The sequence below is a fragment of the Patagioenas fasciata genome, chromosome 2 (genome assembly GCF_037038585.1).
Source record: "Patagioenas fasciata isolate bPatFas1 chromosome 2, bPatFas1.hap1, whole genome shotgun sequence".
NCBI classification, from domain to species: domain Eukaryota; kingdom Metazoa; phylum Chordata; class Aves; order Columbiformes; family Columbidae; genus Patagioenas; species Patagioenas fasciata.
Window position 1 is genome coordinate 32130709 of NC_092521.1, and position 14432 is coordinate 32145140.

At 42.0% G+C, this 14432-nt stretch overlaps 1 protein-coding gene across 1 annotated transcript; it reads left to right on the forward strand.

Moving 5' to 3' along the window:
• The first annotated feature begins 4371 nt into the window (after nucleotides 1–4371).
• Nucleotides 4372–12123, forward strand: LOC136098896 (interleukin-7). The gene is made up of 4 exons (XM_065832660.2): nucleotides 4372–4585; nucleotides 8610–8696; nucleotides 9473–9625; nucleotides 11109–12123. The coding sequence occupies exons 1-4, from the start codon at nucleotides 4517–4519 to the stop codon at nucleotides 11259–11261; spliced, it is 462 nt and encodes a 153-aa protein (XP_065688732.2). The 5' UTR covers nucleotides 4372–4516; the 3' UTR covers nucleotides 11262–12123.
• The last annotated feature ends 2309 nt before the right edge of the window (nucleotides 12124–14432 follow it).

Below are 14432 nucleotides of genomic sequence, written 5' to 3' on the forward strand. Positions count from 1 at the left end.
CTCTTGGATCTTATCGGATTAGTTCTGAAGAGGATTGATTCAATTTTTTTCCAAAGAAAAACTCAAGAGATATATGTATCCAATCCAAAGCACAGTGTAGTCCAGAGACAAGTAAAGAGGACTAAGTACCTCCTCCCATGTGAATGAAGTGGCACAATTCCAGGATGAGAGAACAGGAGGAAAACATCCTGAGCAGTTTACTCCTTTGCCAAGTCTGTATATTTGCTTCTTGATATTCACACCCCAGTATCCATCCCTTACAAGAAGGGAGAGGGGCTAGGAAATCAGCTCTCTGTGCTGCTGCAGAGCAGAAAAAGTGATGTAGAACTCATCATTCAAAAAGTACATTGGGCAGGAGGGGATGTCAAGGGGCTGCTACAAAGACATTTCATACCTTCTTTTATTCCAAGCCTTTTCACCAAAGCATAAACTTTCGCATTCTCAATTTACAAAAAAAAAAAAAAAAGAAAAAAAAAAGAAAAAAATCTGGCTACAGTTATGTCTTTTAGAACTTGAACTTCCTTTACACTTAAACGCCTTCCTGAGCCATCCACCTTCTCTTGTTAGCCCTCTCAGATTTCTCAAGATGAGCTACTGGGGACAGGGGTGGATGGGCGAGGTCTTCAGTAAGCTATCCACCTTGCTCTTTTGATCTGGTGCCAGCATCCTGGGGTAACCCTCGACCAGAAAGGGAGCCCTCTTGGCAGTCCCGCCTCCCGCGACTCACTCAGGAACAACTGAGCAAGCGATAGGGCACTGCGGAGCAGCTCACAAACCAAGTCTGTTTCCTCCAAAAGAGCGACTCCAGAACACGTGTGTCTTTTTTTTTTTTTTTTAATTCCACCCTTTTAAAATTTTTTTTTAAGGATTTTTTCCCCGCGGATGAGCGGCTCTTTCCACGCGCGCTGCCAAGGTCCATCCTTCCCTCCCTGGCCGCGCACACGGTACTGGGCGGGTAGCCGGGGCTCTATGTAACCCCCGCCGGCACAGCACGGCCCCGCCACAGCCGCTCCGGGCCGCTCGCGGGGATCCCGACGGCGCTCGCCGCTATCGCCCTTCTCCGAGTGCGCCCCGGTCCCAGCCGTTGCCCGCCGCCGGTCTTCTCCGCTAAGCCCGGGACGCCCGCCGAACCTCCCCCGCGGCGGAGCGGGGATGCCTCCTCCCCTGGCGCCCGGCCGGCCGGCCGCGCTCGCTTCGCCCCGCTGAGGCCGCGGAGCCCGGCGCCGCTGCGCGGAGCACCGCGGCCGTCGGCGGAGCAGAAAGTGAAACTACCTGCCGGCGGCGGAAGCCCCATGGGAAAAGCCAAGCCCTGCCGTCCCGCAACCGCCTCTGACAGCGCCGCGGCCCCCCAGGGCAGGAGGGCGGCGGGGTGCTGCTGAATCTCGCCCGGCCGCCCCAGCTCCTCTCGTCCCCCTGCGCGGCACTCCGCGGGCTGCGGACACCATGGGCGAGAGGGCGCCGCCAACATGACCGCGCAGCCGCCGGCGCAGCTCCCTGCCAACCCCCCCCGCGGACCATGTTCCATGGTAAGGAGCACGCACTGCGCACCGCGCCGCTCCGCTCCGCAGGACGCCCCGCTCCACCTGCGCCCGGGCTAGGCTGGGCTCCGCTCCGCCGCAACCCTTCGCACTCCCAGCCGCGCTGGTTCCTCACCGGCTCCGCTGTCTCCGCGCTCCCGGCCCCGCCGCTTCTTCTGCTGTGGCGGCGAGGTGCCGCCCGGTGCCCTTTTAAACCCGCAGTGACGGTCGGGGAAATTCCCAGTTTTGCTTTTTTTTTCCTTTTGCCCTTAGAATGAAAGCAAAAGCGCCCGATTCCCATCCCTCCCGCTGCCGGGAACCAGGGCCCGGGAGTGTCGGGGACAGCGGGGCGGTGCGAGGCAGGGGAGCTGCGGGGAAGCATTGCTCTGCATTGCTCCGCGCTGCTCCGCGTTGCACCGCGGGCACCTGTCGCCCCTCAGGACGCGCCCTGGAGCAGCTCCGGGGATGCTTCGCCCGCGGGCCGGCCCAGCCGGAGGGCGGCAGGAGTGACCCGCGGAGCGCCTGGCCGCACCTTTGCAGAGCGGGAAACTCCTGCTATTAGCTGCTCCCCTCGGGGATTGCGGGCTGCGGAGACGGGCTGGGGGGCCGGGGCAGGGGGTGCCGTCCGCGGAGATGCAGTGATTTGGGGGAGGCGGGGGTTCCCGCAGGCAGCCGGCTGCTGCAGGGAACCCCCGGGGTCCGGCCGGGAACCCGCCTCAGGCAAGGGCACGCCTGGAGTGCCACTTGCAGGCTGAGTGCACAAGAGGGGTTTTTTAACTAGAAAAACAAGAGAGGCTTCTTTGTATTTGGAAATAGTGGAATACTACCTCTTCCTGGCTTTTGTGGGAGATATTTTTGGGGCTTTCCAGATATGACTTACGAGGTTTTTGGGAGTTTACCAAAAGGATGGAGTATTACCAGTAATACACACTCCCATTCTTTTGAAGCGCTGATCATATTTAGCGTAGACAATTCCACTTCTTTTGAAGTCACCCAACTTTAAGAAAATTCCTTTCAATTTTCAGTCAAAAGCTCCAGGGCCTCTTTTTGTGACACTCGTCTAATGTGTTCCAAAGGACTCATTTAGGAACATCTGCACAGGTTTCATCATGATCCTGCAATGGGTCATGAGCATACAACATCTCTTTCAGAATTATCTGCTTTGTTTCTGTAATTTCCTCATATAAAAAAATATTAATAATCTGTATAATACAGAGAACATAAAAATAAAAGAAGTGACTTTGCAGTTTTCACCTATTATCTCCACTTGTTGCTGGAAGGCCAAGTTTTAAGTGATGGAATTTGTCAGATTGTTTTGAATGTAGAAGATCATTATTTGTGTCTTTTGAAGCATAATTTTGAAGCAGCATATACAAGTTACTTGTATCACTGTTACTTGGAAACAAGCATTGCAGTTATTTTTCTGTTTGTTTGTTTGTTTTTTTTTTTCCCACTGGAACCAAGAGGTGCAATGGTATACTAGAAAAATGTGTTGTAATTGAGTTCTTGCATTTTTTGTACACTTCTTTTAAAATATTAAATCTCAGTCCTACAAATTGATAATTCACTTGGCATAGATATAGTTAGCATAGAGGCCTACAAAAGTAAAGCGCTGTGGAGTTCAGATATCCATTTGAAGCTTGAAAATCGTAGCTAGTTTTTATATTTATTACATGTACATTTAAGATCCATGTAGCTCTCTAGGCTAGATTTAATATGTTGATTAGTATAAGAAAAGGTTAGAAAATTTGGTTTCCGGGCCATCAGATTTCCCATTATAGTTTATCAGGCAGCTTGCCACAGGGAGAACTTTGGAATTCATCTTGTACAGGTAAAAAAAATCCAGTCCTGTTTCTAGGACAGAGGTGTACATAACGGTGTGTTCACAAGTCATCTATCAGAAAGAAAGGCTTTAATAGTCAGGAAAAGTGTTTTGCATTTTGCTTTGGAGCAGCAGTGTATGGTGGAATTCAGCTGGGATGGGCTGTGAGGGACTGTGTTTCTATGAAGGGCAGATGTGTGTGACAGCAGTTCTTGTATCATGGAGGTTGGGTGGCTTAGTAAAGATTATGGTCAAGTTCCATGGCTTTCTTCTTAAGTTATTCGAGATTTCTCTCTGCAGCTGGGATTTACTAGTGATTCCAAGTCCAGAGACACCCATGTCCAAGTGTTGGATTGGCTATAACCAATGCTCTCATCTTCAATGGAAAAGATGGAAAATAGCAGCTGGGGTCAGGGCATCCCTTCTGCCCTTCCTGCTGCAACCCCAGTTACTCTGTATTCAGTTGTTGTTCTTACTGAGTAACACAGATGGGTAGAAACAGCTCATACTAGTCTGGGAACCTTGCTGAAATCTTGCAGAGAGGGTGTATTACCACCTTAACTGATGTTATGGCCACTGGTATGGATTTGTCTATTTGGTCAGCCCAAAAATATGTTTAAAGACACTTTTGATGTAAAGATGTGTTCATGGGCATTTGTAGATTTTTTTCTGTCATAAGGAAAGTTGGTAATTAGGATGGGATTCAGCTGCAGATTAAGACACTTCAATGTCTACAGATACCTGACTAAGACACTTAATTGTCTACATGTGTATTAGATGATTATGAACCAATTATGGTCAATGGAGAGACCTCGTCAGTGCTTGCAGTGAAGCCTGGAGATGAATTCAGCCCAAGTAGACACCAAGTGCCTGGTCAGCTCAATAGCTGTAGGCTATTAACCATGCTGGCTAAATCATCCTTGAGTATGAGGGAGTTTAGACACCCAAATAGTGTCTTAATCTGGATCTGAATCCTTCCCTCAAGGCACAAGTCATTTGGTTGTATAAAGATCCCTTTTAAAATATGTAAACACATTACAGAATATATTGGTTAACACTCTATGGCATTTAATATGTACTTAACCGCTCTTCTTGTAATCCAGCTTTTTTTAGATCTATCTTTTGGGTTTTGCCACTGCTCCTTGTTCTGTCTCCAGTGAATTCATCTAGTTGTGCAATGGGAAATAAAACAACTGAAATCCGTGTGAAGTATGAGAATATACTAAGCTACGACATCAATGAGCTGGTAGGTAATAGCTCTTGGGCTTTCAGAAAATGTTGATTATTTTTAGATTATAGGAAAGAGTAATTAAAAAAAAAAAAAAGCTCTAATGTTAACACACAATAAAAGACCAATATAAAATCAGACATTATCCTGGAATGGTGGCTTTATTTGAGGGCTTGCAACAATTCAGTTTCTTTAAAATCGCTGAAATCTATGGATGCTGCCTATTTGCGTGTACGAATACTGTGATACAGATATTTTTGCCTGCACACCATGCAGTTAGACACATGAACCATTAGGCTCTAAATAGTATAATATTACATTAAAGAGTACTCTTTCCTGAAGTAGTTTAATGACTACTTCTGTTACATCTTCTTATCAAGAGAAGAAAGCATTATACAACCTGTAATTTTTTCAACCGATTGTAAACTTCTTGACCAAAGTTTTGTGTTGTCCATTGAATATAAATGCAGAGGCACAAAATTCGTACAACAAAAGCGTTTTTGTGTTTTACTTGTTAATTTATCTTGTTTAGCCCACACAGAATCAACTTTTCTAGATGTCAGTGTAGAAAAACGTAACTTTGACTGTTGTAAATCTCCTCCATTATGGCTTTATCATCCAGATTTATTACAGCTTTGCAAAAAAGTGTCTTAACAGTTTACAAATCCATGCTCAAAACCTACCTTCCAACTCTTCAGCATGAATTATTAACAATTAAATTCATCTGCCAAGAACACTTCCATGGCAGAGGGTGCTTTCTAAAATTGGGCTACCAGAGGCATTTCTATGAAAACGGGATTTTTGTTACCATTTGTCACTGAACAAGAGCTCACCATTCTGTTGCAGTCTTAAATCAAGACCTATTTGCATGAAATACGAGTGATATACAGTGCTTTTCCAAAGGTGAAATCAGGAGCCATTGCATTTCTTCACACTTACAATCCACCACCATCCTTCAGAGCATTATGCCTGTGTTTTACAGCTTTTCCCTACCAAGACACATCAGCCCTCATCTGGAAAAGAAATACTTTATGGTCAGGAAATGATCATTTGATCTTCAAAAACATTCTGATCATGTTGTTTCTTGAGATCGTGAAGTGAGAAAGGCACTTATCCATAGATAAACAACCTTATTCTGAACAAGGCACCAAAGCTGGAGAAAATATTAGTGGCCATATTAGAATGGAGAAGCAGCCCCTTTAGTTTGTCATCTTATTTCTGACAAAGACAAGTGTTTCCTAGAGAACAAAACAAAACAAAACAAAACCTGTTGGTGAACAGGTATTATAAGATAGCTGACCTATAAGAGAAAACAGTATGAATCATAGAATAGTTTGGTCTGGAAGGGACTTTCAGAGGCCATCTAGTCCAACCCCTCTGCAATGACCATGGACATCTTCAACTAGATCAGGTTGCTCAGAGCCCCATCCAGCTTGGCCTTGAATGTCTCCAGGGTTGGGGCATCTACCACCTCTCTGGGCAACCTGTGCCAGTGTTTCACCACCTGCAATTTCAGGAGTAGCTGCCTCTGGGCAGCAGATGCTGCCATCTTCCTGTGGTGGGAAGCCACGAGGCACATCCCAGCTCTGCTGGAGCTGCAGGATCAGGGAAGCCTGATGGGTGTCCTGGGCCGGAGGTGGCAATGCTTCTCCTCTCCCTGACTGCAGGCTGCAGCTTGATGCTCTTGGTGCCCCAGGGTGCCATCAAGGATTTCAGCAGAGCAATGCCAATCATCCAGATGCATTTGAAAAGTCTTTATCTTTTTTTTTTTTTTGTTGTAATAAATATTATCACTGATAGAGTCTCTTAGGAGACTGTATGAGAACTAAAACTATTACCTAAATAAATAAATAAATAAATAAGCAAACCTTAATCAACTAATCTTTGTGAAACTAATGGGAATCTATTGAACTCTGAAGCTCTTCCTTCCTAGAAAAGGTATACACAAGCAACTACTCTGCAATTTTCTTCATTTTCCTGTCTTTATTTTTCCCAGTTTCAGAGAGATTAATTTATGCTCTTTGTAAAAATAGTGTATGTTCTTGTCACTATAACTTAACACCAAATACTACGGACAATGCCATTTGGATAATATCAACTGTCCACTAGGAACTTTTCTCCAATTACAGAGCCAAAGTAATAACTTTCAGTTCTTCATCCTGATATTTGGAGGCAGTTATGGAGATGACTAGTGGGTTATATACTAGACCTCCCTAAGTTAATTTGATTTTCACTAATGCCTTTTCTGAAGCTGGGACTTCTCTTAGTCACAGCCAATAAACTGTCTTCAGAAATTGTTACTGTACGTTATACTAATGATGAACTGAGAAAGTCAGTGAGAATGGGTAAATCCCTTAGGAGTTAGCAAATTAAGCCACAGATATACGGGTTTTAGGGTGACTAATTATTTATTTATTTATAAGTCTTGGTGCTGTGTGACTGCAGCAAAGCTTTATTCTCTTATGGTACAAGCAGAAAAAACTTAGAATTACATTGTCTGATGTGTTCACATGCATCTCTAAGTGAGCAGAGCTAATATAGTATCGTCAAGAGCTGCCTTTTTTAAAGCCCTTATGGTTGTATTAGGTTATCTGGATACAGGCTGAAGAAGAAATGGAAGGAATTTCGTTGAGTTGGGTTCAGTTGTCGTCTTAATGATAAGCATGAAAGTAGAAGGAAAAAAAATTGAATAACAATGGGTAAAAGATTATGGTCACACAAAGGGAGCAAGATGTGTTGCTTAGGACATCTTCTGTTAGTGCATATGAAAAGTGAAAGCTACAATCTGTTTAGATGAGTGGGGCATGCATTTATTGAGACAAATGTTGGCAAATATGGTATTTGATATCTATGTAAGATTTAAATATTCTTGTATGTTTTAAAATGTCAAAGAACCAAGTAATTTGATAGAATACGGAGATTTAAAATGAAAAGATTTATGTCCAGTTCTGGGCTCCCCAGTACAAGAGAATTATGAGCTGTTGGAGAGAGTCCAACCAAGGGCCACAAAGATGATAAAGGCCCTGGAGCATCCATCCAAGCAAGGAAGACTGAGAGAGCTGAGACTGTTCAGCATGAAGAAGAAAAGTCTCAGGGGAATCTCATTGATGTCTATAAATACCTGAAGGGAGGGTACAAAGAGGGCAGAGCCAGGATCTCCTCAGTGGTGCCCGGTGACAGGACTGGAGGCAATGGGCACAAACTGAAACACAAGAGTTTCCCTCTGAACATCAGGAAACAGTTTTTCACTGTGAGGATGACTGAGCACTGACACGGGTTGACCAGTGACGTCGTGGAGTGTCCATCCTTGGAGATATTTAAAAGCCATCTGAACTGGCCCTGCTTGACTGAGCAGAGGTTTAGACCAGATGACCTCCAGAGGTCCCTTTCAACCTCAACCATTCTGTGATTCTGTGTGATCCTGTGAATACCTTTAGAAATCATATCGGGACATTCAGGTGCTGGAGTGTGTCCAAAAAGGAGCAACAAACATGGTGAAGGGTCTGGAGTGCAAGTCTTATGAGGAGCCACTGAGGGAACTGGGGCTGTTGAGCTTGGAGGAGAGGAGGCCAAGGAGACCTTATCGCTGTCTGCAACTACCTGAAAGGAGGTTGTAGCACGGAGGGTGTTGGTCTCTTCTCCCAAGTAACAAGCAATAGGATGAGAGGAAATGGCCTCGAGTTGTCCCAGGGGAGGTTTAGACTGGATATTGGGAAAAATGTCTTCCCAGAAAGGGTTGTCAAGCATTGGAACAAGCCCAGGGAAGTGGTTGAGTCACCATCCCTGGAGGTATTTGAAAGATGTGTAGACATGGTGCTTAGGGACATAGTTTAGTAGTGGACTTGGCAGTGTTGGGCTCAATGATCTTAAATGTCCTTTCCATCCAAAATGATTCTGTGGGAGCTCAGAATTTTACACCAACCCTGCTATACCTCAGGAGATCCTACAGAACAATTTATTGTTGACATAATCAGCTGTTAGTGAGAAACTTGGCTCACTTGATTAAAAGTACTTCCATGATTAAACATTTTATATTTTACAGGTAAATATGTCTGCAGAGTATCGTGACAGGTGCTGCAAGAATAAAAAACATGAAAATAGCAAAATGTTTTTCTGCAATGATACTCAGGTAAAATCTAACTTGTCAATATTTACTTTAGAGAAAACAAACTCAAATGGGTTCTTCGTACAGTCCAATCTATTGTGATAGAGAATAAAATTGTCTTTTAATAGTCAAATCATGATATTCAGGGTTGTTCCTATTTTGAATTTGGAATCATACAATTTGTCAAATGAGTTGATATTTTAAAAATTAAAATATTAAGCAATTCCATATCTAAGTGCTTAAGTGCTTTATTTTTCCCTACTATAAAGATTATTTTATATTACCCAAAATAGTACGGAAAACTTATTTGATTTTGCCAATAGAAGTAAACATAGGTATTTCCCAACATCTGTTTTAATTTTTCAACAGAAAACCTATTAGCTAAGCTTTTCACTTCAGAACTGAAAGCTTTAGAAGTAATAGTTTGGGCAGATCTCAAATGATGGAAAGCACAATTTTCAGCTGCTGCTGCAAATTTTGTCACAACTTGATAAAAGGACCGACTCCAAAAATCATTCACTGTTCTCCTAACTACATCAGGCGATTTCGTTTTGGCTACAATTTCTCCTTAACATCCATACATTATTATTATTATTACTACTACAAACTGATACTTTAAACATTTTTAATAGATGGCAGGTAGGTCAGATTAGTCGTGGTTTATTGGAAAAGATTGACACTATGAAAGCAAAATAAACTAATGTTAACTGATGGAGCTTTTTCTTAAAAACAAACCAACATTATAATGAATTAATGGCACATAGACTTTTCAGGACATATTTTTCCTGCTCTCTTTACAGGAAATAGAATCACTACAGAGTATGGCATGCAACATGCTCAGATTCTTTCATAAGCAAAAAATCAGCAAAGACTTCAGATGGAAAGCAGCACTAGTCTCATGTGGGACTTTACAGGTTCTACAGTGCAAATGTGAAAGACATAAAAAAGAAAAGGTGAGTAGCAATGATGGTCTACAGTTTATTGGAAGTAGGTGGGTTATTCCTTAGGGCCTTTCAGTGCAGACATTTATATCTACCTCTCAAAGGTGCAACTATCATGCACACATTAAATGCATGATGAATTTTGCTCTGCATAGCGTTATGTCTTGTTATAAGACTTTAAGCCCATTGCAAAGACTAAGTCAATGATTATGAAGTCTATAATGAAAAATTACACTCTATTTCAATACTGAGATACTTTAAGTCATTCTCCTGTGAGAGACAAAGACCACACTTGTGCAAAGAAGGCCTTGAACTTCTCTAGTGTATAAAACCATATCTTTTACTTCCTACTGGGATTCTATCCTAGCATCAATGCTTAAATTTGTTTCAACAAATAATTAGTTGTTCCTCTTTTTTCCTTAAGCCCTTTGATCCTTGATCTTTAACTACCATATCTCAAACTCAACAAGAACAGTTAAATATGAAAATATTTGCATTTGTAGTCATTGGCAAAATCTGCTCTTTGATATGTCACTCAAATCTAGTGCAATGATCTAGAGACTACCATAACAAAGGAAGAACATTCTTTTAAGTGTGGCTCACAGTTACTTATTGAACACAGAAATATTGACCAACATCAAAAAGCCTCCCCACAGGCACCACAGGCTATAATTCTTTATGACTAGCTTACATAGTTAGATTGAAGGCTGCATTTAACTCAGTATTTTTTCCCTTGAAATGGAGAAACTCTGATAATCTAGGACCAGATCTTCACAGTAATGTTGGTGTCTGTATTTTGCTTAGCCACCTGTGGTGAATCCAACGTTTGCCTTACCATGAACAGTGTCCCAGTTATGTCATAGAACTCAAAGTGTGTCACCCTTGCAACGCCTAACCTCCTGGATGCCTGGTTTTATTTAAAGACCAATTAAAGTCATTTGGTAAAAACCATGAACAGTCATTGAATATGGACAAGAACTACAGTCATCTTGTCTCCGAGTGGGATCGTGAACACCAGGCCACAGCACCAACCTCTGGGAACAGGTCTGTCCTGTTCCACCAGCCTCAAGGTACCACACATGTATTCGTATCTTTTGAGGTTTGGCTCATGATTTAATTGACTTTACTTTTCCAGTCCTTCAAATGATGGAGGATAAATTTTAAACCACTGACAGAGGATGTACATGTTCTCAGTTGCACACACTGGTTTCGGCCACCCACATTTGCTCTGTGTTAAAGCCACATTCTCCCAGTTCCGTGGGCAGGGGGCTGTCAGGGCTGTATTTAGAGTGAGGGCATCAAAATGACACAGGCTGTGTTCCACCACGGCACATTTCATGAGTAGCCCAGCTTTCTGGCTTAATTACCATGTAAGGTATCTCTATTATTTATTAAGATGTAATGGAATCAGTTTGTTTTAAAAGATGTCTATATGATAAGAATAAGCACTTAATTAATTAAGCACTCAATTAACAATACAAACTCTTCTTTTCAGGTTTGCACACAGCTAAATACACATAATAAAGAAGATACAGAAACAGGTGAACAGTCCAAAAAGAAATGTAACCAAGAATTTTGCGAACTGAAAGAAAATACATCTAGCCTTCGATCCTGCTGGAATAAATTTGAAAAAATAATTTCCAGGTGATTCCAGGCAAATCCTGCCTTTTTTTTTTTTTTTTTTCCAAAGTGGCATTACTTGGTATCTTTGCATTCTACGTGCATTCTTCGAGTAACTCTGCTCGCTTATATTGAACACTTTATGCCAGAATTCTGATGGAAAGCTACCATGTCTTGTTCCTGGAGATGGAATAAGCAGAAACAGCTAAACCAAGCTGCTGAAGTCCAAGAAGTGGAAATAAAAGACCAGTGTTTGGAACAAAGGACTCTGCAGAAGGCTGTGTTCCACCTTCGTGCTCTGGAGACGACTTTGAATTTTCTGATCTTTTGAGTAACTACGCTGTAATGTCATACAAAAGCAATCTATTTACACACCTACTGCAATTTATAAAACCTCCTTAGAAGCTGCAGGTGAAGAAAACAGTATGGAAAAGTAGCTGGTTTCCTTATGTCTATATAAACACATCAAGGACCAAAAGGAACAATTTACCAAACAAGCAGCACATCTTGGTCTGTTCTGCTGATGCAATAATGTCGTCAGCATGGGTATCTAATGGGTCTGCAAACTGATTAATGTCTGGAAAAACAGGGAAAATGTTAACTTTTGAAAAACTTAAGAATGGTACTGACTTCTGAGAGATGTAGCACACATCTACTGGCAAGACAGTGAGACCTACGGAAAGCGAGAAAGGAGATGCCTGAATGCAAGTTTGTTCAGCTGACTGGAAGCAGCACCAGCCTTGTGGGTTTGGTTATCAGAGTTCGCTGCAGGAGAAGCTAGAATTTCTTGCCTTCAGATTGTGATTTCTTATACGCAATTATTTTACATAACGCGTTTAACATGTTAGACAAACATGACATAAAATGTGTGAATATTTTCAGAGAATAATATATTGGCATTTAACTAATAAAGTGTTCATATTTAATTTTGGATAAATAGAAGTATTTTTATAGTTGTTTATAACTCTTTTACAGTTTCTTACTTTGATATTATAACTCCTTTGGTAATAAAATATTTGTCTCCTATGGAATTGGGCTGCTGACTTTTTGGTTGTCATTACTACTTTTTTAGCCTTTTTTCATAGTTAGTCATTAAAAGCACAGCTGGTAATGTAACCTCCAGCTGCTTGGGACTTCCCATTACAAAATACCCATTTCTTAGTTGCTCATAACCTCACCAGTTTAGATAAGTATTTCCATACCAGGAATCTGCCTTGGACTAAATACTTCAGGAAGTTTTTAGTTAAGTCAGCCTGTTGTTTCCTGGTTCAGAATAAGGCAACATACATTGTTGTATCTGTGCTAAATTTTCTGTGGAACTACTCTGAAAAATTGTTTGTATTCAGACCTGAAAAATGGTGGGACATGCTTCGAAGAACTGCATAGATCTCCTTTGACTTGGACTAAGATCACTGTACTGAATCCATGAAACCTGGCATGCCCTACTGCTAATGGTGAGGGAAGAGGTTGAGAGCAAAGCAAACATAGCGTTACACTTTCCTGGAACACACTCCCTTCAACACATAATCTATTTACGGTAAAGACACTTCTTGAGGTAGGAGTAGTATCTTTGTAAAACTGTGACTGAGACTCTCGCATATTCTTTTTAGCTCTTGATGCAAGAGATTGCAACTTCAACTCCAAACACAGAAAACAAAACAAAACAACAAACCCAAACCCAACCCATAACTCTTTTACGTAACAGGAAACAGATTTCCCAATATCATACTGCAGATCAGAGAATGTAACCGCTATTGTAAGGGCTTCTCTGGAAATCCCTTCTACAGAAAAAGTCCCAGGAGATTGAGGAATCGTCTCAGAGACTGAAGAACAGTTGCTTTTGTTTGGAAACTCAGGAACAGTTTAAAGCCAAGGTTTATTTGCTAATAATCACTTATCAAGAAAAGATCAGTGGGAATTAAAAGCACACAACAAATGCAATATTAGCTATTAGAAAACTGGAAGTTCAGTCAGCATAAATGACTTAAGCAGCAGCCCACTACTTAAATCTTGAGGCAAATCAAGGAGTTTCAGGCCTGTCCTGCTAAAAAGACCAAGGTTAGATCCAGACAAGAAATTCAAATCGAGTGATTATGAAATTGTATCCCCCTCCCGCCCCCCCCCCATTGTATCTCTTAATAAAAATCCTGCCTGATTTGTGTTGCCAAATTTCCTGAGTCACCACATGCATGCAAAGACTAACTGCTAAATGCAGTGACTTGTGTTCTGTGATTTGTTCCTTCCCTTTGAGAACCTTCTTGGGTCTCTCCTGAAATCAGAAATGTGATAGCAATAAACCGCTCTGAGGAATGGGCGAAGAGATGAAAACCTTGCAGGGTATCACCACCATGCCTACCTCCCTGCCACTTCCATTTCTATATGTATTTATTTGGCCACAGCAAAGAAGGAATACAAGGAGGTCAAACCCATAATTTAGAAATAAAGGGAATTTATGGGAAGGTGTCAAGGGAAAACAATTTAGGTATTTAAAGTATTAAAATTAACTTTAGTACTGTTGCTGCTGAGAAAGCAGAAAGGGGTGACTAACTTCTGTGAGCAAGATCACGTGCATTTCTGACAGTAAAAATTAGTTAGGTGCCCTGTGGTTGATAACGAGAACGAAGAAATTCTGGTATTTAGGAAGCCAGATTAAAGAAGACCACTGGAAGTGAATGCTCAGATCTTACTTTACACCACCAAACAGATGTTTAGAGCTGTAGTTCTTAGATGAAGATGCAGGAGTAAACCTTTCCTGGCTGGTTATGTGTTTCTTTCCAGTTCTATCTCTTCAGCTTTGTGCTGAGAAAAAGAGATGTTTGCTTTATGACAGGTTTCATTCAGCAGCTGCTGAGGTTTTCGTTGGGTTCTTTTTGTTGTTTGTTTTCTCTCCTGCTATCTGATTGGAACAGTTCATGATGAACTAGAAGAACAAGGATGCCAGCATGAGGAATCTCACGGAATCTCAGCAGTGACAACAGATTTCTCAGACCCTTGGCACATAAATGAATTCCATCCAGAATGAAGGGAAAATCTATCTGCCCTCCTCTGAAGAGGGTGTGGTGAAGTAAACAGAAGAGCCCAGTAGGAGGGCCCTTCCCCTAAAAAGCTGAAAGAAAAGAGGAATTGGTCTCTACTCATGTGTACTTAGCAAAAAAAAATCAGGAACCCAAACCCTTATTACAATTTCTGCTCACATAAG

What these genes read in the sequence shown, in the direction of transcription:
- LOC136098896 (XM_065832660.2), top strand. Translation starts at nt 4,517, where the DNA reads ATGGGAAATAAAACAACTGAAATCCGTGTGAAGTATGAGAATATACTA. An exon ending in GCTACGACATCAATGAGCTG is followed by an intron (nt 4,586 to 8,609) that starts GTAGGTAATAGC and finishes TATATTTTACAG; the next exon opens with GTAAATATGTCTGCAGAGTA. An exon ending in TTTTCTGCAATGATACTCAG is followed by an intron (nt 8,697 to 9,472) that starts GTAAAATCTAAC and finishes CTCTCTTTACAG; the next exon opens with GAAATAGAATCACTACAGAG.